General features: G+C 33.9%; 2 protein-coding genes and 1 long non-coding RNA gene across 7 annotated transcripts; 1 reads left to right on the top strand and 2 right to left on the bottom strand.

The window, feature by feature from the left end:
- Positions 1-1,122: 1,122 nt before the first annotated feature.
- Positions 1,123-8,103, bottom strand: LOC107370314 (uncharacterized). 2 transcript variants are annotated; one of them, XM_089267359.1, is made up of 9 exons: positions 6,783-8,103; positions 5,878-6,284; positions 5,583-5,642; positions 4,513-5,266; positions 4,074-4,150; positions 3,639-3,953; positions 2,660-3,075; positions 2,404-2,581; positions 1,123-2,311 (listed from the first exon to the last, which is right to left on the bottom strand). In XM_089267359.1, the coding sequence occupies exons 4-9, from the start codon at positions 4,644-4,646 to the stop codon at positions 2,178-2,180; spliced, it is 1,254 nt and encodes a 417-aa protein (XP_089123485.1). In that variant the 5' UTR covers positions 4,647-5,266; positions 5,583-5,642; positions 5,878-6,284; positions 6,783-8,103; the 3' UTR covers positions 1,123-2,177. The 2 variants fall into 2 exon arrangements, with proteins under 2 accessions (XP_089123485.1, XP_089123487.1); XM_089267361.1 differs by lacking the exon at positions 6,783-8,103 and having other exon boundaries at positions 5,904-6,031.
- A 666-nt stretch (positions 8,104-8,769) lies between these two features.
- LOC112539698 (uncharacterized) lies at positions 8,770-9,361 on the bottom strand. The gene is made up of 2 exons (XR_003083706.2): positions 9,220-9,361; positions 8,770-8,931 (listed from the first exon to the last, which is right to left on the bottom strand). It is a non-coding gene; the product is annotated as an uncharacterized LOC112539698 (long non-coding RNA).
- A 90-nt stretch (positions 9,362-9,451) lies between these two features.
- On the top strand, positions 9,452-22,911 carry LOC107370298 (uncharacterized). Of its 4 annotated transcripts, none has more exons than XR_016198607.1 (6): positions 9,452-10,092; positions 10,226-10,410; positions 11,151-12,171; positions 13,118-15,587; positions 16,916-20,744; positions 20,953-22,911. XR_016198607.1 is itself a non-coding variant. In XM_015938291.3 (5 exons), the coding sequence occupies exons 1-5, from the start codon at positions 9,912-9,914 to the stop codon at positions 19,677-19,679; spliced, it is 6,621 nt and encodes a 2,206-aa protein (XP_015793777.2). In that variant the 5' UTR covers positions 9,452-9,911; the 3' UTR covers positions 19,680-22,911. The 4 variants fall into 4 exon arrangements, 2 of the variants coding, with proteins under 2 accessions (XP_015793777.2, XP_015793776.2); XR_001570588.3 differs by having other exon boundaries at positions 13,115-15,587; XM_015938291.3 differs by having other exon boundaries at positions 16,916-22,911.
- The last annotated feature ends 4,639 nt before the right edge of the window (positions 22,912-27,550 follow it).

The raw sequence follows: 27,550 nt of genomic DNA, 5'->3' as shown, positions 1-27,550 counted from the left end.
ACTCTTGAGACTCTAAAGTTTTTATATCATTTGGAGGTTTTATTCCAGTTTTAGGTTTTTGCGCAAATTTTTACTCCAAAAAAGATTTATCGATCCATTTGTAGGCAACTTTCTTCTCTCTTTGCTTTTCAATCAACATCCATCGATTTGTTGGATTAACTAAGTGAACTCTAAACGAGTAGGAATGATTATAATGATGAAGACAGGGGAAGAGGTGAGAAGAAGGATGAAGAAGAATGGGTGAGAGGAAACACTAGGATGCCGGCATACACATGGAAAGTACATTGAAAAGTCCCATGTTATTCAAGGGAGAGAGAGAGTGGGAAAGAGTTGAAGATGGATGTGATGGAAGGAGGTAAAATAGGATGAAAATTAGAGGTAATACTGGGCAAGTTAGATGTTGTATTGGTAACAGCGATCAATCAAGAAATCGATATTGCAGGAATACATCGATGTTGGAAATACTCTGAGGAAGAGGATGAAATTAACAAGGAGATGGATGATGATGGGAAGGAGGAGGAGGAGGAGGAGAGGAGGAGAGGAGGAGGAAGTAGAACAAGACGGAAAGAGCATCATCAGTAAGGTCCATCTAAATCAGCAAATATAATCATCAGTAACCCTCTATTTCTACTTGAGCTAATCACCTCTAATTACTTTGGCTTAACCATTCTTTTACTTCTTTTCTCTTCTTTCGGTTTTCTGATTTTTCTGTTTCTCTCAACTGAACAGTAAATTTTGGTTACACAGACTGAGAATCATAATGATTTTGATGATAGAAGGAAGAAGGAAAAAAAGGAAAAGATGATGAGGAGGATAATTTTAATGATCCCTTAGGCTTTTTTCCTTCAGATTGGATAATCTTACAATTAAATTTGAATTCACTTTTTCTTTTTCCTTGATTCTTTGTTTTTTCATCATCAGGATCAACTCTTTTTTTGCCTGAGATTATTTATTATTTAGGTTTTACCTTTACTTCATTTCCATGTTTTAATCAAGGTTTGGTAATGGTAATTGGTTACTGCATTTGGTTTACATTAAGTTGGTTTACTTTTAATTTAATGATGAATATTATATTATTATTATTGTATAATAAACAAAATAAAAAGTAATGAGCAACACGTATGACAAATTGAAACAATGCAATTTAATTAATCTTTTGAGACTCCTTTTGTATTGGGTGAGTTATTATTTTCAGTGTGTTGTGTGTATGTATATTAGTTATTGGTTTGTTTTTGTGTTTAAATTTGATTCTTTTTTTCATTTGTCCAGAGAAATAGAAACCATTTAATTAATTTGCTTGATTGTTTGATCTAATCTCATGGAGATCATTAGACCATCATTAATTTCTATTGCTTTGTTTTTTGGCTTTCTTGGTTGCTTGCATCATCCTGGTTGCTGTCTTGAAGAAACAGGGTCATTTTTAAGAAGGTATGAGGATACTCATGATTTAAGTAGATAGATGAAAAAGAGAAAAAAATAGAGTATAGGTTGGTAATGAGCAAGGGACACAGAAAAACAAGATTGAAATTCAAAAATGTAGTTTAAAGAAAGATCACTTTGCCTCTATTATTATGGAGGAGCAAAATCACTATTAGTTGATGAACGGACTCTGCTTTGAAATGCATCTTTTTTGATTTTTTTTCAATCTTGTCTGTTTGTGTAAATTGGATTCAGAGTGTGCTGAGATTAACAACATTTTAAATGAACAAAGATTCACAGAGTTATTTGTTGTTAATGACTAGAAGTTACACTGGAACATGAAAAATTGGGCTTTGATTCTGAAATTCTGGGTTATTTTTTGGACCTTACAACAGAAGAAGAGAAGGAAGGTAAAATGCGAGAAGGATGAGGAGAGGAATGAGAAGGAGAGAGAAGAGAAAAAGGAGAAGGAGAACACAATCATCTTGCTGTTGGTATTTGATTTAATTTAGGTTTCCGTAAATTCAAGTTGTCCTAATTCGTACTCCTGAGAGCTTGAGCTTTCAAAAATGTCTTTCGCTTCGCTGCTTGTAATTAAAGTTGAAGTTTGTTGAAGTGATTATATTGATGATAGCCATCATCCTTATTACCAGCCTCAATATAATCATAATCGTTTAGATGGTTTGTCATCAGAATATTTTTGTTGTTCCTCGCTTGAAATCATTTAACATTATAACTCTGATGCTGGTTGCATTGAATCAATATGAGTCAAAATCATAGTTTGATGATATGTTTTGACCGATCTCTGGTTTAACGGTTCGATCCAAATGACCAGACGGATCTGCGTAGTCCATTTCCCGTCTGCCATAATAATAGCTCATGGCATTTGCATCTAGAAAAACAAAAGTGAAAAAACAAAAAAAAATCGAAATTAGGATTGAGCAAAATAAAAACATCGTAACGATAAAACGATAATAAACATACCATTTTGATCAACATATGAGTAAGTATGGCCGTTACTAGGCCAAAAATTTGAACTTGCATTGGACCAAGTCGGGTAATCGCCTTGATTCCAGTTATTTGGATAGTTTGAAGTTGGATATCTAGTTGTATCATAAGACCAATCTGGAGCCATTGCATCAGTATTATGAGGTTGGATCGACTGGAAAAAAATATAATGGTAAATGTTGATTTAAATGTGAAATGCAATTTTAAAGACAGTAAAGTAAATATGACATACTCTATTGGCCAGTTCTTCACCCGTATAACCTTGATTATTGAAATTAGGTGCGGTCATCATTCTTTGACTTGGTTGATAATGGCAATTGGCAAACGAAAGGCGAGTATCATCTTCATTGGTTGGATATTCAAGATTGTTGTGGTTATTGTTATGATTACTATTATGATTATGATTATGGTTGTGATTATGATTATGATTATGATTATGATTCATATTGTTACTACTATTATTGGTATTATTGTTAATAATGTTATTGTTATTATTATTATTAGCATTATTAGCATTATTATTATTATTAGTTGAGTAGCTTGGATCACTTGTTAATGGGTAATCATTGCTTGGAGTTAGAGGGTCGCTACCCCATTTGTTCAGCAATATCTTATCAATTGTTTTCTCGAAATCATTGCCACATTGTTCTAAAGTAGAAAATTGAAGGAAAAAAGGAACCAGAAAAAAATAAAAATTAAAAATTGAATGTCATTACGAAATTAATTTGAATACATAAGTGAAATATTAAAATAAATTTAGCTGATTTTAGTCTCTATCTGAGCTCGGCCCTCGAGTTGAACTGAGATTCAAGAGATAAAAAGAACATGCTTTGCTCTCATTTCTCATTTTTATCCTTAATTTATGTTCGTGGCTTTACCTTTCCTCTATAATCAAGAACGGTCTAACAAGAACGGAAAAATTTAGGTTGTTACTGTTGTTACGGCTTTTTATACTGGAGACTGTAAAGTCATGAAAATGTAGTTGAAAACGACTCAGGCATGTCCTTAAGAGGTACAGGTACCAATCAAGAAAAGAGCAATGCATAATGAGAGTTTGTCAGCTCAAGAAATCTAAATTGCGAATTTAGGTGATACTGAATATTATGGAATTGAGAGAAAAAGGTTGTTCATGGTTGGAAGGAAATAACCAAAAATAAGACGAAAGATAAACAAGAGACGAATTAAAGGTTGACATGTAGATATGGGCTTACCCAAGAGACTCTGTAGATGGGAAGGTGAATGGTCATAGAAAGCTAGGCACAATTGTTCGAAGTTTTTGATATTGGAGTAGCCAATGTTTTTAGGTGGAATGGAGTTTATGGATAATGGTGACAACTGAGACGGAGGAGGTGGTAAAGATGATGTCGGAAGAGGAACTGGTGGTTGCTGTGATGGTGGTGGTGGTTGTTGGTGATTGGTGGACCATGGATTTTGAATAGTAGGATCATTACTATCTCCAATATTTCCTGGATGTATTGGTATCTGTGGACTTCCTAGACACCGACTACTTCCAGTACTTCCGCTACCTAAAGAGAACAAAATGGAAAATGTGAAAAAAATTTAATTAAATTATAAAAGTAATCAATTACAAGAATTTAAATTATTTAAATTTAGACGTGGGTAATATACTTCTTAATAGAGCTTACCTGAAGATGAAACCTCGTTGCTATTTTCGTCTTGTTTATCCAAATTTTTTTGAGCTCTATAAATAGGGGGTCGTTTTCTGTGGTTGAGAAAATGGTAAGAAAAGAAAAGATAAGAGATGGAGAAGGAGAATGGATAAAATGTTATTAATAAATGGAAGATTTAATTGAATTATAAATTTAGTCGATTGGAATATTGCTGATCACAAGCTGGTCAGGCTAAAAATAGTGTGATCTCCGATTTAACTGATAAGTTCATCAGTTTGAAAAAAAAGACAGGAGATAAAACAAACACAACAGAATTATATTTAACTATATCAATCATTGTTATTATCAATTGTTATTATTATCGACATTATTATATTGGTTAGTGTTGGGAAGAACGATTGGGAGTTTATCAAGAAATTAATGAACATTCGAGCAAGTCAATTAATCAACTTACCTGACTAAAAGACAATCAGAACATGAACAGTCCTTATAAGGGCATTTATGTTGAAGTACTCGCACATCTCTTTCTCCATGAAAACGACACCGAGAACAGGTTGGACTTTTTCTATTTTTACTTTGAGCTTTCATATTTTTTTGATTTTAACTTAGGATATAGTGAATATAAACTATAAGTCTTGGGAATAAAAATTGAATATATTTTGACCAATCTTTGTTAACTTAAGCTGTTTTCACCGTTTCTCAAAAAATGAAGTTAGCCTTTGTGAGTGAGCGTAGACAGTTTAGGATTGGCTGGATGATATTTGAAAACTGGCTATGTAGTCGAAGAGAAGTAAGACACAAGGAGACAAGATGTTGCAAAGGGCCATAAAAACATAAACACAACAACACAAAAGTATAAGAAATAACCAATTATTTTAAAGATGTTTAATTAATCAATAACCATTGAATATAAACGAGAACCACACATAGTAAACAGATTGGCGATGAGAAATAATTCTTTAGAATATAAGATGGAACCTTGTTGGGTTTAAGTTAAAATGCACAAAAAAGTCGGCTGATTGAGTCTTATTATTCAACCAATGAAGACTTTTTGCCTTGATGTTGATGTTGTTGTTGCTGCTACTGATGATGATGGTTGAATGAAAATAGAAAGATGAATGTGTGTGTGTGTTCGGTTTATGTGTTACAGTCAAGTTGATTGGGGATACTGTTATTGTTGATGTTGACTGGTGAACAGCAAATTGAACCTAAAATATGAAAACAAAAGGGATTAAAAATATTAAAACGAGGTATAGACTAAACAGAAAAGGGTAACCAGAGACTTGAGATAATCAAATTAAATTGGTAGAATAAAAAATAACTAAAATAAAAGAAAAAATAATAAAGAATAATAAAACTAGTCAAGGATTAAGTGGTCAATGTAATGAAGAATTTTAAAAGCCGCGTTTTAACAAAGGAAAGACAAAGCTATGTGTAAAGGATCGAGATGTAAAGCTGATAAATGAGGACATCTAATGGGATTTTGAATGGGCCAAGGAGTTAAAGCAATGAATATAAACTCACCATAATACTGTTAAACTGCCATTAGTGGACCAGAAAATATTCAAATTATCCATAATTAATCTGTAAAAATAGAGACAAGAAGCACAAGAAAAGGACAAGGAATGAGAAATATTGTCAACCAGACAGCAACTTGAGAATAGGTTAAAATGGGATTGTAATGTACTTTTATCGTTTAGTTTTCAAATTACGAAGGCAATGTAATTTGATTAAAAAAAGGATGGGTTACACTGACTATGTTAACATTGAGGGAACAAGATCAATAAAATGATAAACTATTAATTACTGGGAGAATTACCTAAAAGGCCAACGAGAGACAACAACCTTTCTTCCTCTGTCTATTTTCTCCTTTTATCCTTTCACTGGTAACTGCTGTTGGTTTGTTTTTTCTTGCCTCTTCCACTGGTGAATGATGATAATTTGGTGTTTCTCCTTCTCTCGTCTTCTCTTCGCTTTCTCTTCACAATTCAAATTATATCATTTGAAAGTAAATAGTTGAGATAAACATAACCAAGTAAACAGAAATAACAACCAGATATAACCAAATCCTTAACCAGGGAGAGAGAGCCAAAGTTTTGCAACGGAAAAACTGGTTAACTTGATACACAAATATACATATGCACAAGTAGATAATCACAGAGAAATCAAATCAGGATGGTTTTTGTGTTCCTGGGTTTATTTGAGATGGCGAAAAAACGATGTTTACTGAAGAAAGATGAGAAGAGATGAAGATGGAGCACAAGTTATATTAATTAATCAAATAAGGTATACAAGGTTGATGGTGTGAGCAGATTTTCCAATGCAACAAGATATATTTACACACACATATATAAACCATACATAAGTATAAATGTATTATGCATATGTATCGAACCACGAAGGTAACCGTTCAAGATTAGGGTTATGATGACAAAATTAACAATGAAAGATGATTATGATAAGATGGTCAGGTTGATTAGGTGGGACGTTGGGTAATGATTTAAATTGCTAATTGTTGAGTTGAAAAATGTCTAAAAACCTTGTGAGTTTAGGATATCAAAGGTTTCTTTAAACAGACAAAAAATAAAGTATAAACAGCCTTACAACTCGGACATCATTCAATCTCTCTCACACACACATACTTTCTCTTTCTCTCTTACTATCATTTTTCATCCTCATCATCATCCTTATCTCCCTTCAACTCACTTAGACTCGTACTATTACCTCATCTGAGCTTCCATGGGATGGAACATGCGTTTACTCTTCGATTAATGATTTACCATTTTCATCTTGAATGCGTAGGTCCACCTAGTTTTGGTTTGTTGCTGTTTCACCCAAATCACTTTTAAACTTGATATGAGAGTCAAAAAAGGTTGTAAAATAGCTATAATGGTTTAACTACAGTCAAATCAGTCATTATTATGACCATCAGGATGATATATTAATGATGATGATCAGCATGAAAAGGTGAAAGTAAATGGTATTATTACAATGACCATTTAAAGATTAGCAAGCTTGCGTTTGTAGTTCAACTTTTTAAGTAGGATGAATTATTTTTTACAGGCAACAAACTTTTGCATGGTAAGAATCGTTTCATTTGATTGATTGATCATTTTATCAGTCTTCCTTGATTTAGTTGCCATTAAGTTTACCTTTCATCTGTCTCTTAGCCAACCATTAATCCAACAACTGTTTTGGCCAGTTGGAGCTGTAATGGTAAGAAAATTTCAAATTTAAATTTCTCAGTGTTGAGACAAAATTTCAAGTAATTTGCATCCTTTTAATTGTAATTTAAGAGTTTTGTCAAGATTGGTTCTGATACAAATCAGTTTGCATTGAAATTAACAGATGAACCATCAATCAACAGGGAATCGCTCATGTTTCAGTAGTTCTAGATGGCTGTGATCAACTTGGTGATAATTGGAGTTACAATCAAGAAATGACATTTTGTTTTCACAATGTTACTTAACTGACAAAGACATGCTAACATTGCAAGATATTTTATGGACAACAAATGGTTGAAAAGGTAGCATTCAAGAAGCGTAAAGATTACATTGATAAATGATTATAATGATTGTCAGATAATCAAATGCAAAGAGCAATAATTAAATAGCAAGGAGTGAGAGAAGAAAAGAAGAAAAAATGAATATTTTCACTTAAAGAGTAGCAATAAGTACTGTCAATGGAAATTTATATCTTGGTTTGGTTTTGTTTTGTAATAAAACAGTTGAAACTTAACAGAATTTAATTTTTTCTTGAGTTTACACAAAGTCGAATAAAAACTGTTAACATTAAAAAGATGCTTATTGGATAGGTGAGTTAAACTTTAATTGTTGAAGAATGTTAATGATGGGTTTGCTTGTTGTTGTTAATCACGTCCATTGATAACCAAGGATAGAGAAGGCCATAAATCCTTTTCATTTTTCAATTCACGTAACACGTAATCACAGAGAGAGAGAGAAAAAAACTGGAAACATTTTTTACCATCCAACTATGTAATTGGCCATGATTGTTTAATCAACACATGTCTAAACACAATATGCATATTTAATTAATTCACAAGAATCGGTTAAGAGATTGCCCAAGCAACAGTTTAATTCAAATATAAATCCACAGAGCAATCATAGACTGGAAAAACATGGGAATTGAAGATAATATTTGAACAAAAAGATTCCATTGTCAAATTGTAACAGATAACAGATGGTAACAATTGTTTGAAATTAAAAAGATCAAAATATTAGATTAAAATGGATTTGAACTGTTAATAACAAACCAATTTTGAAAATAAAGCAACTGATAGTGACCTCTCTTATCATAAAATTTAATTTATCTGGTTACAGAAAAGTGTTTCATTTCATCATGCTCTTGATCTCTAAAAATGAGATCTTGAAATGAAAGTGAAAGTCAATTCTTCAAAGAATCACTAAAAGTGAAATTCAAAGTTATTTTTTTTGCTAAAATTTTATTGATTGTACAATAATTACGTAGTTAAATTATTAGATAAAAATTATTAGACATTATTAGATAGATTTGCAATTAAGCAAATGTTTCCAGTTGATAAGAATTGCTAGAAAATTGAAAATGCTGATAAGGGGAATTTACAATTGAAAATAAAGCTCAGTGAGGTTGGTGAGGCTTGGTGTCAAATGACTGATAGAAGTTAGAAATTAGGAAAAACCATTACTTTGAAAGATAAAAAGAGTTAGAGCAATTAAGCTGAATTTAAGATTATTTATTGAATTCAATGGGTTGCATTGATTGATTACCTTTCTGTTGGTGTGAAGTTACAGTCCGTGTTTTGTTTCCTAATTGTTTTACTTCGTTACAGTTACAATTTTTTACATGTTTAATTTTTGCTTTGAATGCCAAATCTCTGGTCAGAGGGTAAAGTTTGATTTGATCATGACGAGTATTTCAGGATGAACATAAAACTAAAACAAGTTAAATTAATTTATAACTCCCGAGTTATTTATGATTTAATAAATGTGTATCATTTGCTCAGGTGGATTTGATAATCAAGAAATAGGGAATTTAGGGAAAATTAGTTTTTATTCAACTTGCGGTTTTTATTTGAAGTTTTTGGGTTTTAATTTTTCAAGGCTTTTAACCTTTTCTGAAAGAAGAGCAAAAATACTTAATTTTGAATTTTGAGCAAACTTACCTTAGATTGTGAATGTTGTAAAAGGGTGAAAAAGTAGTTTCAGAGGATTTTCTGGATTTTAGAAAATCGAAGATTTGATGTTTAAGAAGGAGATTAACTACTTTAACTACTTAATTAGTTTTTAACCACAAGAAAGTCAGAGTTGAAACTAGTGTAACACTGTACAGTGAGTAACCGTATGGTACTTAAAACAGATGAAAATGATAAAATTTGTTGGACTGATTAAATTAAATTAAAAACGATATAAAAAGGACGAAAATAAAATAAATAATCACCAAGAAACTAGTCTCGCCATCTTTATCATCGTTTGTAAACTTCAACTTGAAAGATTGTTGAGTGAAACTGAGTGATCACTCTTTATATTTGTATTACCTTTTACTGTATTTTCCCCATTTCCATCCCCGCGTCCTTGGCAGCCATTTTGCGTGAGACAAGTGGGAGAGAGAACATGAGAGGATAGTAACACTGATAGTATTTTGTTTTTCATCAGATTTTCTAACAAACAAGCACAATTTTATGAAAACGGATTAAACAAAACAAAGGCCTGAGTTTGTGTTGTTTTTTTTTCTTCTTGTGAATCTCTTGTTATTATTTAATTCCAATGGTGGATGTTCAACTATGTTCTTAAATTAATTGTGTTAACCTATCAGTAAATCTCTATTGGATGAGATGTCTACGGAAGATCTCTTCTAATGAAAAAAAGAGCTCTAACCGATAAAAAAGACGACGATACCAAGAGACGTGCAGAGGAGCATACATATTACGTAGAGCTAGCAGGTACCCTTGCTGCTAGGATGCGTGACATGCCGAAGAAGATAACTAAGAATGAAATTTTAAATCAAACTTTCAATGAGATTAACCAAATCCACAAATGTAAGTTAATCTATACCTTTTCTCATGGATTTCCTCATGGAATCATCAATGAGGTCATCTTATTTTCTTTTTCTATTGCTTATTTATCAATTATTCTAGTCTCATACTAATGTTTTCTTTTCTTTTTGTTTAGCTACAAACCATTCTGGTGATCTTCAGACCGCCGAAGTGTCTTCATCAGCGTCTACTCTATGTTCCTCAGCTGTGTTTAGCCCATGGATATTGGAAGCCATAGATGGTTTTCTGTTCGTCGTTGATCAAGATGGTATAATTCAGTACATCACCCATAATGTTCACACCTTTCTGCGATATAAAGAGGTAATTGAATGTAAATTAACTCATTTAATTAGCGAATATAGTGAATATGGTATTTGGTGTTTATAAATGTGTTAGCAGAGACTGTGCTTGGTCAGATAAAGATAGAGATACCAATAAAAAAGAGATCGTCTCGGAAGGATTTGGAATATGGACGGAAAATAAATTGACTAGAAGAAACTCAAACGTAGGTAGCGATAGGACTTGGATTGTTACAAAAACATTACCGCGAGTTAGGTGATTGAGAGAGAAAAAAAACTTTCTTACTGAAAGTAAAAAAGCTCAGATTTAGTTATGAAGGCCATCATTAGATAAATTTAAATACATTTATATGGGGGAAGTAGAAGTGACATTAAATGCAAGTGAAAAGATGAGGGTTAGCAGGCTATAAGAATCAAGGGAAAACGTGTATTCATGGCAAAAACAGGAAGCTGCTTATTCTCTGCTCACTTACCTTTTAGTTTTAATGATGTTTAGGTAATCTTAACATTATTTTATGATAGGTAAAGAACAATTGACTAAGTTTACGTACTTAATTTCTTAAAAATGCTTTCAGACGTCTCTTCTGGTATTTTCGTACTAATCATTAGCTAATATTTTGGTAAAATCAAGTAATGCTCGTGGATATTAATTCACGAATAGAAAAGTAATTAACTAGTTATTTCAGCTTTCATCAAACTTTCGTCATCAATCTATGTAAAATACAAATGAATTATAATTACAAATTTTATCTTTTATTTTAGAATGAGCTTCGGGGTAGTCCGATAGGAAACATAATTCACGTCGGCGATCTCGCTAAATTCAATTCTAAACTACTTCCTATGTCTGCCCTTGGTAATGGACTTGGATGGTCTGGAACGAGTACAAGTAGTTTAAATACGACTAACAGAGGCAATGGAGGTTCTGATATATCATCATCGTCGAGAGGTTTTTCATCATCACCATGCTCAAATGATGTCTCTCCTAGTATGCTCATCGGTGGTTTGAAATCACTTGGCGGTGTTGGTGGATCAACATCAAGTTCTGGTGCTAATAAGAGTGATACTTTTAATGCCCGTTTTTTGGTTAACCCTAACCCTACGACAGCTGGAGATGATAATAATGATGTTAATGAGAATGACATTAACTCAAATGATGAATTTATTATACCTTCTTTAACCTCAAATAGCTCAATTAGAAAAAGTAACAATGAATTTGGTGAAAATTCTGGTGCTATTAATAGAGACAATATAGTTTCTGGTTGTTCCTTAAACAAATTATCTGATGGAAATGCTGGTGTAGATGAACCTGTTTATCAAAACTTACAGCTGTCTGTTACCTTATTACCAGCACCAAACTACGATCGATCAAGTTCTTCCTCAAATGGGAATGACTTTGTGCTCTTCTGTATGGCTCGTCGAATTCCACAGATTGAAGATTCACCTATGTCAAACAATGTCGAACAATTTTCTACCAAATTGGATCTCGAGGGTAAAATTTTAACCATCGACACTAGTGGTGTTAGTGCAACATACTCTCAATACCTAAACAAAACGTTAATTGATAAATGTATTCTCGAACTGGGTGATCCATTTGATGTGATCAACGATCACCTGAGATCAACTCTAAAAGGGAACATGGAATTGAGTCCTTGTTATAAATTTCGTGTGGCCTCAGATAAATATTTACTCGTACAGACGCAATCAAGGCTTTGGGAGGCTGATGACAAACGAAATGCTTTTATTTCTTCGCTTCATTCAATTATAACGAATCCAGATGAAACTGGTACGTCATCTTATTTAAATTATTACCTTGATTTGTTTTATCTATTCTACTGAGGGAGAAAAAAAAGATATGAAAATATACATGAAAGGTAAAGGAAGATCATGGTAGAGAAAAAATGTTAAATTGAACACAATTGTTATCATGAACATATCACTATAATGCTCAGTGATTTAGTTTCACCCAGACTCATAGCTATGTTTTAATTATACATAATCCACGTGAAATTAGAGGGAAAGCAAAAAGTAGGAAAGATATTTAGAGTCAATCATAAATCTTTATGTGTGCCATTGGTCTACTATTAAGTAGTCTTGTCATTTGCACTTTAACGAAACTTATGCCTAAGTATTTTTTCCCATATGAATTTTTTTTGACTGTTCTGTTCTACTTTTATCTTCAGTTGAAAAAAATTTACTTGGCAAAATTTTTTTTCTATGAAACAGAGTTTGACCATTTTTTAGGTTTCCCTTTTCATTTAAAATTTGTCAAGTTCGATTGGACCTTTAAATCGCCTCCTAGATACACTTGCCTCTCTTGTTTTCTTTCCTATTGAAAGGCAGTCCTTAAATCAAAATTAACTCTGGCAAATTGTTGTATTTAAGAGCCCTCTATTGGCTCCAGTTTACTTAAATGGCAATAATAGAGGGAACGACTGTAAATATTAGCGTTCTAAAGCGTCCCTTTAATTTAAATCAAACAGAAAACATGTGATGATCTTTGTTGATGAGTGAATGTCAAGATTTTAACTTGCTTACCTGGAATTAGTAATTGAGTGTTTTATTTTGAATTTATTGGTAATCTCGAAACAAATTAAGCTTTTTAATTTTTTTAATTGGTTACGATTTTATGATTTCATGATTTTTGTTAATTTTTCACCTTCATTTTTATTGAAATATTGTCTTCAGTTTTAATAAATTTTCTAATAAATTTTCTTATTTTTTCAAAGCAGCTAATGTTTCGAGCCAACATCAGAAGCAGTTACAACATGTCAATACATTAACAGGCACGTCTAGCTCAACACCAGATAATTCAAATTTTGTTGGGTCTCCAGTTTCATCATACACTAGAGATTGTCCAAATACTGTCAAGTCTCTTGTGCCCTCACCTTTTCAATCTTTCGGCCCTGTTAGTCCTTCTAGTAATTCTGGTTCAGCAGATTACTCTTTAAATGATTGTTTAGGTCTTTCAAAGATGTTTCCATCAGGACTACTTGATTTCGATACTAATTCTGAGAATGCTGAAGGATCAAGCTCCGATGATATTAATGAAACCGACAAGAACTCAAGTGACTTGAAGTCTTCGCAAAACTCACAAGCATCTGTTAACGTTTCATCGCTTATGTCACATACAAGTTTTGTACCCTCTGTCTCTTCATCAAGTTCCAATTATAATCCCGGAAAACAAAATAACAGTCCAGTTCCTAGGATAACTCCTAGCTCAACTACTTCAGGATTGAGAATGGGCAGCACATATTCCAGTGCTACTAATGAAATGCTTTCTCAAGGATCAAGTGACCAGAACATGAATCAAAGCAATTCTAACTCACAGTCTCAACAACAACATCAATCACAACAACAACAGTCTCAACAACAACAGCAACAACAATCACAGTCCCAATCCCAATCACATTCAGGGCAGTCATCACAGTCTCAGCAATCATCTGGAAACTCCTCTTCTCAGTCATCACATGGCTCAGGGCAAGGAGCATTAGGTATTGGTTTAGGTTCCGGCTCTGGCTCTGGTTCTGGTCAGCAGTCAAGACAACCTCCTTCGCCGTTGTCATCTCGTCAACCTTCACCAGCTCCTGGATCTGTTCCAATTCAACAATTACAAATACCTAGTCCTGAACAACCTGCTGTAACTCCTCAAGCCATCCAAAGTCCTTCCGGTCCTGCTAGTACTCAAAAATTAAGGAATCTCTTGACGCAAGGTATTGAAGCTGACTCTCCCAGTAATTCAGAAATCAATCAATCTAATCCAGGGAATCACGAATTATTGCTCGAATTGTTAAATACAGAAGACGAAGATGTTAGTGGGTCATCTGCAAACAATAAGTCAAATACGTTAACATATGGCGGTAACTCTAGCTCAAATTTGTTATCTGGTTCAATGTCGGTTGAAACTACTTCAACAACTGATCAATCGACTACACCTTTCGGTGCTTCTCAAAGTACATCATTATCTTCGAACGTTTCTTTCAAGTTGACTAGTAGTAACCTTGGACAAAGCAGCAATGACAATGTTGGCAACAACAACAATATGCTTCGTCAATTACTGAATGAAGATGATTCGAGTAAGTTATATCGTCGCAATCAAGAGTTGATAAATCAATGGAAAGAAGATGGTCAATCCTCTTCCTCCAATGTAAGCACTGGACTGCCCACAAGTCTTTCTGATGTCTTAATGCCCCCTTCCTCGGGCTCAGTGTTTCCCTCTTCTCGTTTTACCGGGGGACCTGGTTCAGTTAAAAGAAAATCAGTTGATGAACATCAATTGGAAAATGAGACAATCTCTGGTTCTCAGCCTTCGACTCCTGGAGGTAATTATTCAACTGGTGTTAGCAGTAAAAGACCTTCTCTCGGAGGGTTATCACCAGGACCTCAATATAATCAAACTGGTAAATCACCGCTAACTGGCTTAGCTGGAGGAGGATCTCTAGCTAGTTCAAGTCAGAGTATTGGAAACGTTAGCAGTGCCTCAAGCAGTTTGTCAGGTATTGGTATTGGTACATCTATTGGAAGTACAACATCTACCACAATATCAACATCAGTCACAACAACAGGAGCTACCTGTGGCAGCACCAGTGGACTAGCCAGTTCAGGACATGGTAGTGGGCAACCAGCTCAATTGGCTATACAAAATCCAATGTTGACCTCAATGTTGGCGCAAACGCCGAAAACCTTACCAACCCCTCCAATATCTATTCCAACTTCAATTGTGTCTCAAGTGCCCCAAGAAAGACTTCCCAAGAACTTGGAGAAAAAGCTAATCCATACTCCAGCAAACCAAATGATTGGAATAACTAGTTTAGCTTCGTCTGTATCTTCCCCCACTGTTGTATCATCTCATGTTACTTCAGGAGGATCTCAAGGAATTGTATCTATCGCTAATGCGTCAATTTCGAGCTCATCACATATGACTATTAAACCACGCCAATCGGCTCCTCCATCGCTTTCTCTTCAACCAACACCTCAACATCAACAGCAGCAACAGCAGCTACAACAACAACAACAACAACAACAACAACAGTCTCAGCTACTACCACAGCTTCATCAACCTCCGCAGCAATCACACTTACCTCAGACCAGCCAACAGGCATTTGTTATTTCAAATAGCGGACAACTTCAAAACTTTAGGCCCCTCCATAGTCAGACTCAAGTTCAAATTGTACAAACACCAGCAAGGTATCCAGTTTTCCCGTAAGTATCCCCAAAGAAGTTTAATAATTGACATAAAATTTTCTTTATCTTCTCTATCTTTTTATTCTGTGTCTTGTTCCTTATTACAGTTTTCTATTATTGTGTGTATTTTTCCCGTGCTCTTTTAACTTTACTTTAGGAGACTTTAGACATTAGATTTTGAATGGAGACACGGGAAAATAAGAAAATCAGAAAAAGATGAAGACTACTTGTAAGGAGTGGTAGAGAGTAAAAGTGTATGTGTGTGAGTACAAGAAGAAAAGAAAAGAAATAGAGAAGAAGAAAAAGCAAATCGGTGAGAGAGTGAAAGGGAGAAAGGGAGAGAGAGAATTACATCGAACTGCCATTTTATCCCGCTCAAGATTTTCTTTTCTGTAAATACCTGGCCATTTAAATTTTAAAATTTTTCCTTATGACTCTCAATACGTTGTTTTGTTTTATAAATTTCTCAAATTTAACTTTTAACCCTGAGCTATCTCAAGTTAAATTGTAAACACTGTACAGATAGTTTCAGTTCAGTGTCTTATTCATTGGTTCATGTTTCTCTTCCTAGTTTAATAATTTTCCTTGCTTGATCTTTCTAACTTAAACTCTCCTCTCTCCATTTCTCTTTAAATGCCCCCTTCATTAATCTCCCCATATCTCTCTCTTTATTTTCTTCATCTCTTTCAAGCTTCTCCCCCTGCAGACTGGTTTTCCTTCCCATAATATTTTTATCCTCCGCCTTCTCACACATCCATTCTTTTTCATTTACCTTGCTATTCTCCCGAAATTTGCTCCCTTTATCTGTTTTCGTTTTCTCTCTAGCTACTTTTCTTCTCTTTCTTTCTCTTTTCTGTCTGTGTGTCTTTCTTTTTCCACCAATTTATTTTTTTATCTTTCTATACTCACTTCTATCTCTCTCTCTCGTTCTCTTTCTTTTATTCTGTCTCTTTATTTCTTACTTCCTTTCTATCCTTCCCTATTCACGGCAAACGTATTCCATCGCTTTCTTGTCACTTGTTTCTTTTAGTTTGAAACGTTAGTTTCTTTCTTTCTCTTGACTTTTTACTTGCTCCTTCATATTTTAACTCTCATTTTAGTTTCTCCTTATTTTCCACTCTTTCTTTCTCTCTCTCCCCTTATCTGTCTTTTTCTCTTTTTCTGATTTATCTATACATTTCCTCCCTCGCACTCTTGGTGATTCTTTATTATTGTGGGATAGGTAAATCTATACTGTATTCACTTGAGATTCTTCTCAGTTTGATTTTGTTTAAAACTCCACTTTTTTATCACATCTTTTATTTTGAACTAAATCGTTATTTTTTATATGTTATGCTATTTTATAGGGATAACCGAGCGACAGCACAACCTATTCAACAGTTATCCAATGTTCAACCTGGCCTTCATCATCAGCAATTACCAAATTCAGGTGGTCAACCAAATGTGAGTGGACAAATCAAAACTAATTTGACAGGATTATCTCAGTCACAACAGCCACAATTACAACAACCATTACCACAAGTTTCACCTCAGTCTCCAAACGTACAGTCTCACGTGGCATTTATAGAATCCATATCTTCAACAACTAGCTCATCTATCAGTAGCTCATCCATCCTGGCTTCATCAAGCCTATTACCTGCTGTGCAAGATTCACAGGACCCAATGCAGTCCGAAATTTTGGATCAAGTATGGAGTATGCAGCAAGAACTGAACATCGAGCCAGCTCAACAAAGTACCATCACTGCTACAGCTCATTCCACTACAGATGATTCAATGATATTGGATATGCTAGATGCGGTCCTTGACCCTCTATCCTCCAATTCTTCTATTCACTCGACAATTAATCTACCAGTCTCTAGTGGCATTAGTGGTTCAAATCTTGTCTCGCCCCCTCCAGATTTAAATGAGATGAAAGCTATTTCGGAAATTCGAAGGCAACTGATGAGCTGTGAAACTTCACCGTCCCAACCAAATCATCCTGGTCCTCTACCGGCTACCAGTAGACCACCAGTATTTACTCATCAAACGGGTTCTTTGCCATCGCCTTCTTTACAACAACAACAACCTAATTTTTCAAATAGTCCTGCTTTCCAATCCCCTCTATGTCCACCACCAGCTTATGGAGTTACTAGTGTTTCTGCAGCAACACCTGGCTCTGTCCATGGAGTATCTTCTCAATCATCTCAACAACAATTAATTTTACAACAACCTGGTGTAAGTGGAGGGCCCGGAATGAGAAGGTTTCCGGGTCCACCTCACCCCAACGGCAACCTTCAGTCTTATCCGAGTCAGATAATTCAACACCGAGCCACTGAACATCCTCAGTTTAATGTGACGCCGGGAGTTGTTGGACCACCCCTCCAGCTACAGCCTCGGGGAAAAGGGCCTATGGACTCCAAAAAACAACGTCTCTTTATGGCTCAACAACAACAAGAAAAGCAACGTTTGCTGGCTCAACAGACTCAGCAAGAGTATACTTTACATACACCTCCAGATCGCACTGAGAGTGGAGAAATGCCACCGAACGTTTCTTTACAAATAAAATCTAGAATGGGTACAATGACACCTGAAACAGGTCAATTGAGTCCTCGTTATCCCATTTTAAATGTTAATGCTCCTACAGGAGGAGTTCAAGCTCAAAGTTCTTTACCTCAATCTCCAGCTGGAGGTGGAAATGGACCACCATCATCTTCAGTTGCCTCCTCACTTCAGTCATCCTTTACTAGTCCATCCACAGGAGGGCCTTCAACAACTTATGGTCAACCAGCACCTCAGCCTTCACATCGTATGTCCCCACATCCATATACCAGTGTACCCTCTCCTGTCGGAGGTCGTGGACCTAACTCTCCGGCAGCTCATCTTCAATTAGCATCGCCTCAACCCTCATCAACTTCATCTCCAGTCAGTGCTCCTCACGGGTGGCCTCCCCCAGTTTCAACAAGCAATGTACCCATTGCCACTGGTGCCGGCCCAAACAGTATACGAACTTTAGGTCCAACAGGTTTACCTGCCAATCGAATACAGCAACAAAATCCAATGCTTAATGCTCAGCTCTCTCAGGGTACTTTTTCAACAACCACTGCTCAACCTAACATTAGATGTACTTCACAGCCATCTCCTGCTAACCAACGTTTGTGTAACAATCGGGGCTCCATGGCAAGTCCTAGCCCGAGCCCTTTGCATTCTGCTTCTCGTAACTCACCTATTCCGCAATACCCATCAAGTCCTGGACTCTATCAATCTGATAGACAAACCCCCGTTTCATCTGTTGGGCCATTATCCTCTCAGGCTACTAGTTCTAATATTGGTCAACCACGAATGATTAATCAATCAATGCATCCCCAACAACAACAGAGGCCTCAAATGATGGCCAATCGAGTAAATTCGCCTCGGTTTGCAACCAGAGTGAGTAGTGGTGATGACGGTAGTGGATGTCCTGGAAGTAGTATGGGAAGTCCTTATAGTTATCCTCAGCCTAGTACTCCCATCATGGATACCAGTAATCCATCCGGAGTTTCACAAAACCAATTTATTTTTGACAATAGATCTGTTTCTGGAGCGCAAACGTCCACATCTAAATCAGAATTCATTAAACAAGAGTTACGGACAATGATAGGAGCTCGAAATCAACAAGCCCAACAACAACAGCAGGTTCATCAACAGCACCAGCCTCAGCAACAACAGGCTCAAGCTCAACAGCAACCGTCTGTTTCCCAACAATCCCAGTCTCAACAACAACCTAATCAGCACATGCATCAATCTAGTTCTATGACACCATCATCATCTCAATCAACTAGTAGTAATATGCTTTGCGTATCATCATCTAGTAATTCACTGACTGCGGCTGATCTGGAATCATTTGGGTTTGCCTTTGATTTCTCTGAGCCAGGAATAGTGAGTAGTGGAACTAGTGTAAACAGCAATTGTGGGCCGGGCTCACCTCTGTTCAGTAACATGTTTGACAATGGTTCACAAGTATCTTCACCTCTTACCTCAAGCTCATCAACAGCCCAGGGATCCATGACATTTAGTTCCAGTGATAATAATGGAAGTGATCAAAAGAGAAGCTTATTGCAAGAACTTTTATCGTCGCCATCGATGCCTCCATAGAAACATCTATACATTATATATAGATTATATATACTGCTTAACATACACATACACGCGCATAAATACATCCAAAAGCCCACACTTACAACACATTTAACATGTTATTAAAACATAGGTTAACAAAATTCACCAAGTCGCCGTGAAGTAAAAAATAGAATATTTCATTGTTGTTTGAACTTAAAAGAGATGAAAAATTTTATGGAACATTGTGATGATGAATTCGAGTTGTGTTTTTTTTGAAAGATAAAAATAATAGCAAAAAAACAATAACGATCATTTTGATGCCACCCGTTAACTATTTCAAATTGTAATAAAGAACTTGGTAAAAAATATTACCGAGATAACAATTATAAAAAGAAAATCTATATTATTATACCATTATACTTCCTATTAATATACATTATTATTAAAAACGTGTTTTGATCAAGAGACGATTTGGTGATAAATTAAACTCTCAAGATCATTTGAAGCTGCTATTGAGTGTGAAACAAAAATCTGGTGGAAACACTTTGGACCAACTCAAGAGTAAATGATGAAGAAATGATTTAGCTTCACAATGATTCAAGCATTGTCTGAATAACAAGTTTTAATTTTGTCAACAAACATGTTGGTTTATGTTCTTTCCATGTTTGGTGGTGGTTGGAAAATCAAGGTTTCAACAATTTCTTTGTTCGCGTATCTGTTTGGACACCATTTCAACTATGTTTTAATGAGTCTATTGAAAAGACAGAAGGAACTCAGCAACAAAAATCAAAATAAACTGAATTTATTAAGAAACATGGAGACAAGCAAGGAGATAGAAGGATATAAGTAACTTTTTTTCTTCTGAATGGAACCATCTGAATTTTGTACAAGCTGATCTCAAAATCAAGTGAGCTTGCAAAAAAAACTGATGATGTGGTGCTGTTTTTTGCTTAAACTTGATGATCACATTATCTTCAATTATTCTTTAAACTGAACAAATGATGAAACATTGTGAATTTGTTAAAGTGTCTTTTTGTACAAATTGCTTTGGGAGGGCAAATATTATATTTCAAGCATATGGAACTGATTGTCAGCAGAAAGGTAGACTAGCATACTTGGTTATGCTGAATTATCTCTTTCTCTTTTCCTTTCTTCTCCTTTCATTTCTGCACCTCCTCTCTTTACCTAATCTCTCTCTTTCTCCCTCTCTTGTATCCTTTACCTTTCTACCTTTTTTCTTTGTCTTTCGCTTGTACGATGACGGTTTAAAATTTACTATTGCTGCTGATATGAATAACATTATGAATAGCTGGACCCGCCGTTTGGTTTAATTGTTACCTAAAAAGCTAAACAAAGTTAGCTAGATGACGTTAAATTGGATAAGTGACGTTGCCTGACTGTAAACTTGAAATAAGAGAAATATAAAATGGGCGAAAAGAGAGGAAAGAAAGAGAAAGGTCGATTATGATCCAGCAGCAAACAACATGAAATCAAATCAACTCCAGAAAAAAAACGACGCTTACTGATCGATCCCATGATAAGCAAATGATAAAACTACAAGACCACAACATAAGGAAACAAAATTTAAAAGTATTGAACCATCTTGATAGATAAGCAGTAAGGAAATGTCAAAATTGATGAAAACAATAGAAAGTATTGTAAACGATTGAATGGAAAATTGAAACAAAAGAAAAGACAAAAGATGGATTCCTTTGGCAAAAAAATTCTATCCTTGTTCCACTTTTGACTTCTTTGTACAAGTCAACTACATTTTGTCACTAACTCAAAAGCAAGGTGATAAGAGATGCAAGGTAGAAGTGGAGAGACCAATCTTGCAACAAACGATATTGTTTCTTTAAACTTACTATATATTAATTAGAATGGAGATATCTTTTTATGCTGTTAGAGAATCAAAAGCCTTGAATCATAATTTTCGCTGTTCTGCGAATGACATAAGCTTTAAACAACCATTTAATAATGCCTCAACTCATCATGAACTATATAATATTAATAAGACGATATAAGTGGAAAATAGCCATTTCTCTTGAATTTTGTAAAATCTTTGTTCTCATCTTTGTCTCTTTGACTTTATTTGTTTATCTTCTCACCTTCATCATCACCATCATCATTTTCCTCCAATTTATCCCCTTCTCTTCATTTTCTTCACCAAACTTGTTGCTTTTCTTTTTCGCCTGTTCTGATGACAAAATCTAAAGAAAAGAAAAACTTAAATCAATTTCCTTATAATTATTATAAATATTTCCAAAACAACCTCACTCTCCAATCATCACGATTATCATCATTATCATTCTAATCACCATCAATGGCAACAAGAAATCAACAAGAAGCAATTCATCATCAACCGTCAACAATTTATTGTAATAATCTTGTAATCTTTCAAATTTTCCTTTCTGTTGATCTTATGGAGACAATAACTCATAACTCTTTGCGTACTTGATAAAAGCAAAACGGATCCAAATGTGATTTTGACAACTGATGACAACAAACTGAGAGTTAACTAAAACCAATCAACCTGCTACCGGATTGTTAAATATAATACATAAAGTTTTGTGAATAAGATAAAATTAAGATGTGTATATATAAATATTATATTATATTATTATATAATTGGGAGAGAAAGTTTTATGTGCTTTGTTTCTTATTCGACGAAAAAGATAAATTCTGTCATGCTGATCAAATTGATGAGAAGATGATTTAAATATATTAAATTTACAAGGATGTAAAACCTTTGCCCACACATAAACACCACACCAAGCCATTCTTGACCACACCTTGACACCTACACCGTTACACCTTAACAAGCTAAAGATTATTTGGTCTTTTTTGTTCATTGGAAATCAACTTTATTTTCAATTGGATTACGAACTTTAAAATGGTTTTGTTCACATGTGATTCAAAAAAAATATGATTTTTTGATTATTTTGCAAGAGATATTGATCAACATACAACAAAAAAAGAGTTATTATGTAAATCAAATGGAAACCAATGAAACATTTTATTCAATTCCTTCTGTGACCTTAATTTCACTTTCGCTATCAAGTATACATCATCATCAACCCTTTTCCTCTCTTTTTTTCTTTCTCTCGTCAAACATTTGTCATCCTTCATTTTCATCTTTTCCGGTTCCTTCTTTTTCTTTCTCATCTTCCTTGCCATCCCCACTTTTCCCATTTAATCTTCATACTTGTTGATATTTTCGGATCTCCTTTCCTAAATTAGTTTTATTAAAATACTATAGAAAACTAAATTTAAACAAATCATCTCCAATTCATTTAATAACACCAGCTATCGAGCGTTAGAATGGACTATTCCTCTTCAGAACGTCCACATCTTTTGAATGCGTTGCGATTTTATAATATCGAGGTACAAAAATACTCGATATAGCTAATGTGCAAGTTCCGTTCGATGACCTGCGAGAATGGCATATTCGATTGCCTTTTATAATCTTTCTGTATATTTGTCTCAAGATATTGTTAGCATAATATTTATCAATTGACCTGCCATTCGTCAAATTTTAGATCTCGGCCAAGGGATTTCATTACCAATTTTTTCTTTCAATCCTAAATTCAGTGTTTAGTGGTGCAATTATGTTCACAGATTTATAATTGATGAATTGTCAAATGAGTTATTTTTGAATTTCAGAATAAATCTCTTCCAATGAATTGACAACTGACAAACAATGCAATTTGTCACTTTTTTGTTTTGGCGACTTTTGAAACAACTTTACAGATCTGAGTTGAAAGGAATTGCAAAGATTAACCAAATATTGGAGCATTTTCGCCCATCGAACGGTGCCATTTTCAAAAGTCTCAATCAACATGGCAAAGTTATTCGCATCTAAATATGAAAATAGTTTATTTTGACAACCACTATAATGAAAGTAATGATACCATTACATAAAATGATTAAAGGTTAATAACACTTCTCTCAACACCATTAATGCCAATATTATGATAATAGTCTAGTCTAATCAAACATATTAAAAGCATATCAAACAGGTAATTAAACTCATTGAACTGTTGTTAACGCAAAAATCAATTAATTAATGAGATTGGGTAAAGAGAGTAAATAAAAGAGTCTCGACCAAGTGTTCAACCAATGTAAACATAGACATTAAAATAGCCACAAATGGCCAATGTTGATGAAACTTTGCAGTTGCCTTCAAATAACCCAAAATATTGTCCAATTTTCTGGTTCTTGTAAACATGTTGACTTATGATGATAGGTATGATGGTGATGATAAACCATTACCGATTCTCGTTGCAGTTGAAATCACTTGAACGATATTTTGTTTAACTTTTTTTGTTTTCTTTGTGTTGTTACTGACAATTCATCCTCTCTGTTCATCTGATGTGGGAAGACAATTAAAAGGCAACTTATACTTCCGTAGAAACCTCATCATCTTCATCTTCATCCATTCCACTAAGTTTAAACATTTTATTACATTCAAACGTTTTTCATTTTCACACATCTTTTTTGTTTTCAGTATTACGCTCTGTTTAATTTTGGAAGTGAAAGAGTTGCAAGGAAATGAATTAACACTTTAAATGACGATTGCAGAGTAACAAATTGACAATTTACTTGATACCAATTGATACTTTAATTTAATTTTCAATTCTCAACAATTTACCGAGAATCTGTTGCAAGGCAAAGATCCAATTGCAACCTAAAATTTGACATTTAAAATGAAAGCGACTTTAATATTTCAATGAGAAAGAAAAATGAAGTTGAATCTTTCATTATAAATATGAATAAACTTGAACTTGAATTGTCAGATTCATTTGATTATTCATTTGTTGATCCGTTTAACAATAAATCTAATCAAAACATGATCAAACAACATTAACTTGATTGTTTTTATTTTTTAAATTGTACAAAATTGAATGAGAAAAAAAGACGAGTTAAAGTAAAAAAACAAAACAAACCTTTACCTTGATTAATGAGCATCTCAAGTAACTCTTTTCTTGAAAAGATAAATCTTGATATTTCTCATCAACATAATCATCTCGACCCTTAAGCTCAATTCATCTGATGATAATCATCTTAAATCTTAAATAATTTAATTGAATGGACACCCAAGTGGATGAGTTGACCTTTGACTGTGATAATTTAGACAATTTACAGCAATTGAGCATAAAAGGTATTATTAGTGTTACAACAATAACAGGCAAACCATTGCAAGTGGGTTTCACTGGATGAAAAGAGATGAAACAAAAAAATATTAAAATGTGGGAAGATTCAGTTCTTTTTTATTAAATACCTTTTCCAACAAAAAAGGGTTGATATAATGATCGTTATTTCATTTAAACTGATGATTATCAATTTAGGTATAAACAGCAAACTTAATTGTTAACCTTGTGGCCAACATTGAATCAACTACTGTTTCTTGGGGTTGGTCTCATCATTTCATCTTCATCTTGTTCATTTTCCCTTGACCATGATTCAAATGATTGGCATTTTGCATCATGTTATCAACATTGAACACCTTTTTACACTTTAAATCTTGTTACACTTAAAATTGAGCTGATTATGTGAGAGATTCATTCATCCTTGATAACATTCAAATCTCTCGTAATCATCGTCATCATAATTAGTACCATAATCATGAAAATAATCACGATCATCATCAACTACTTCATCAACTACTTCATCAACTAGCAGCAAATAACATTGAATTGCCATTTTTCTGGTCAATTTTTCATCCAAATTGAAATACAACTGATTAACATGTTTATTTAATTTATTTAAAATGATAGCAAAAATGATTAATTAAATCTTTAAAGATGCCAATTTAATGATGTTTAGATGATTTTGTATGAAATGATCATTTAGTCTGTCATGGGAATCTAATCATAATCTTCATTCAATTCAGTTTAAATGTTCTCTGTCAATTAATTATTATTGTTGTTTCGATTTCAATCAAAATGTCATCAGTTGAAAATATATTTTAATTGCTTTTTTTCCTCTCTCGTTATAATGATTCAAATGAGAATGGTTAACGTAATTTTTAATCATCATTTGACCATTAAATCGTAGCTAAATCAACGCAAGTGAAGATAATTTATCAATTGCTACCATTAATTATGAACCTTTTTTTCATATGTTCATTACAATCTTAATTGTTGGATAAATGTTTGTGAGGACAAACATTTTTTATCCCAACATTTAACTTTTCAAGCATCTCAGTCCATTGTCTTTCAAGCTGTCTAATTGTCACTCAAATCAACGTTAATTAGTACTTGTTAGTTTTAATGATACCTTTCCTTTTATTCAGTAATTACAACTATTCTAATTTATTTTCCCTTGTAACGGTTTAATAACTTTTATTTTAAATCGGTTTAAGATGTATTCAAGAGATTCTGTGATTACATTATAATGTGACAATGTTGAGATTCACCTAAATCACATGCAATCTAACGCCAAATGTACAGTTTGCCCACAAAAAAACAACCTTTTTGACTTGACTCAATACGTAATGCTTTTAGCTTTTCTGGAAGCAATCGATTAATTATAATCATTGATACCCTAAATAGTAGTGAGATTTGTTGAGAACAGTTGATTTGAACAGAAAAGGAAATTAAGTTCAAGGTTTAGTCGAAGGTTTTTTTTCTGCTTTCAAATGCGAAAATCAGTTTAAATGAATAAATATAATGTAAAGTGTATTAACAGGGAAGTGTGGAAACATTTAATAACACAATTTGATTGACAATTGCAGAGACTAATCAATTTAGAGTTGTTGGTTTATCAAAGAAAATTGCAGGGAACCAAATCGAATAAAATATTGGCTTGAAATGTTGATAATAAATGACCAGTCTTACAGGTGGAAATCATGAATCAGGGAAAACAAGGATCGAGAGCCAGCTTTAGTTGACTAATCAACGCCATTTTCCTACAATCTGAGCATTGTCAATTGTTTCTGGTTATAACGTCCAATCTCAATAATTGATTTATCCATTTTCCTGGTTTTCTGGTCATAATGTTGAGGTGCGTGGTTAAACCTTGGGTATAGCTTAAGAATTATTGGGTTCATCTGAAAATTAAATTATGGTCAATGAGTTATTTATGCTTATATACAAGTCCACCTTTTATGTGTCTCAATGGGTCACTATCTCCACGCTTGTTGTAAGTATTACATGAGATGAACGATTCTGAGATTTTGATTGTGGTCAATGAAATGAGGAAATATTCAGGTCTACCTTGAATCCTCAGTCAAATCTTGACATTCTTTGTCCTGCAATCTCTCCTTTACATGCCTATTATCAACTATTTCTGGTAGATAGCCTTGTAAAAATGAACAACATATAATCCACTTTTGCCTCTATTATTCCGTTTCTTTCAGTTGTTTTCATGTTCATGAGACATTCATCTTCCATCAGTAGTAATCAAGGATGTGCTGACAATCATCATGGCACGTACTTTATAACCAGCTTCTATCATCATTATCATCATTATTATCGTCATCATAGCCATCAGATTTTCACGTTCACGAGAAATGATATAAACTGGCAAAATGGTTCCTTAATGTTGTGTAGTAATGATAAGGGAAACACTAAAAGAGGCAGAATAAAACATGAAAACTGTTCAACAGAACAAAAAAGTCAAGACAATCCGTTTTGGTGGTACAATAAGTAAGAGAATGAGAGAGAAAAAAAGAAAGGAAGAAATGAATGTAAAAAGAAGAGAAGAAATAATGAAGAAAAATGATGGCGATGATGAGAGAAACGCCAATAAGAAGGAAGACAAAACGATTAAAGCAACTAAAAGGAAGAGTGAGACTTTGAAAAGAGAGAGAGGATGAAAACAACTAAAATTATGTCAAATCCATCAGAGAGTCTTAGCAATGTGTTTAAATTTGGTTAATATTGATAGTAACCGGATCCATCCTC

The sequence above is a fragment of the Tetranychus urticae genome, chromosome 1 (assembly GCF_039701765.1).
Source record: "Tetranychus urticae isolate SD_2017Ah chromosome 1, NJAU_TeUrti_SD_1.0, whole genome shotgun sequence".
Taxonomy (NCBI): domain Eukaryota; kingdom Metazoa; phylum Arthropoda; class Arachnida; order Trombidiformes; family Tetranychidae; genus Tetranychus; species Tetranychus urticae.
This window is presented reverse-complemented; position numbering and strand designations above follow the sequence as displayed.

What these genes read in the sequence shown, in the direction of transcription:
- LOC107370314 (XM_089267359.1), bottom strand. Translation starts at nt 4,646, where the DNA reads ATGAAAGCTCAAAGTAAAAATAGAAAAAGTCCAACCTGTTCTCGGTGT. An exon ending in CCATCTACAGAGTCTCTTGG is followed by an intron (nt 3,076 to 3,638) that starts GTAAGCCCATAT and finishes TTTCTACTTTAG; the next exon opens with AACAATGTGGCAATGATTTC. An exon ending in GTGAAGAACTGGCCAATAGA is followed by an intron (nt 2,582 to 2,659) that starts GTATGTCATATT and finishes ATTTTTTTCCAG; the next exon opens with TCGATCCAACCTCATAATAC.
- LOC107370298 (XM_015938290.3), top strand. Translation starts at nt 9,912, where the DNA reads ATGAAAAAAAGAGCTCTAACCGATAAAAAAGACGACGATACCAAGAGA. An exon ending in GATTAACCAAATCCACAAAT is followed by an intron (nt 10,093 to 10,225) that starts GTAAGTTAATCT and finishes CTTTTTGTTTAG; the next exon opens with CTACAAACCATTCTGGTGAT. An exon ending in GCAAGGTATCCAGTTTTCCC is followed by an intron (nt 15,588 to 16,915) that starts GTAAGTATCCCC and finishes GCTATTTTATAG; the next exon opens with GGATAACCGAGCGACAGCAC.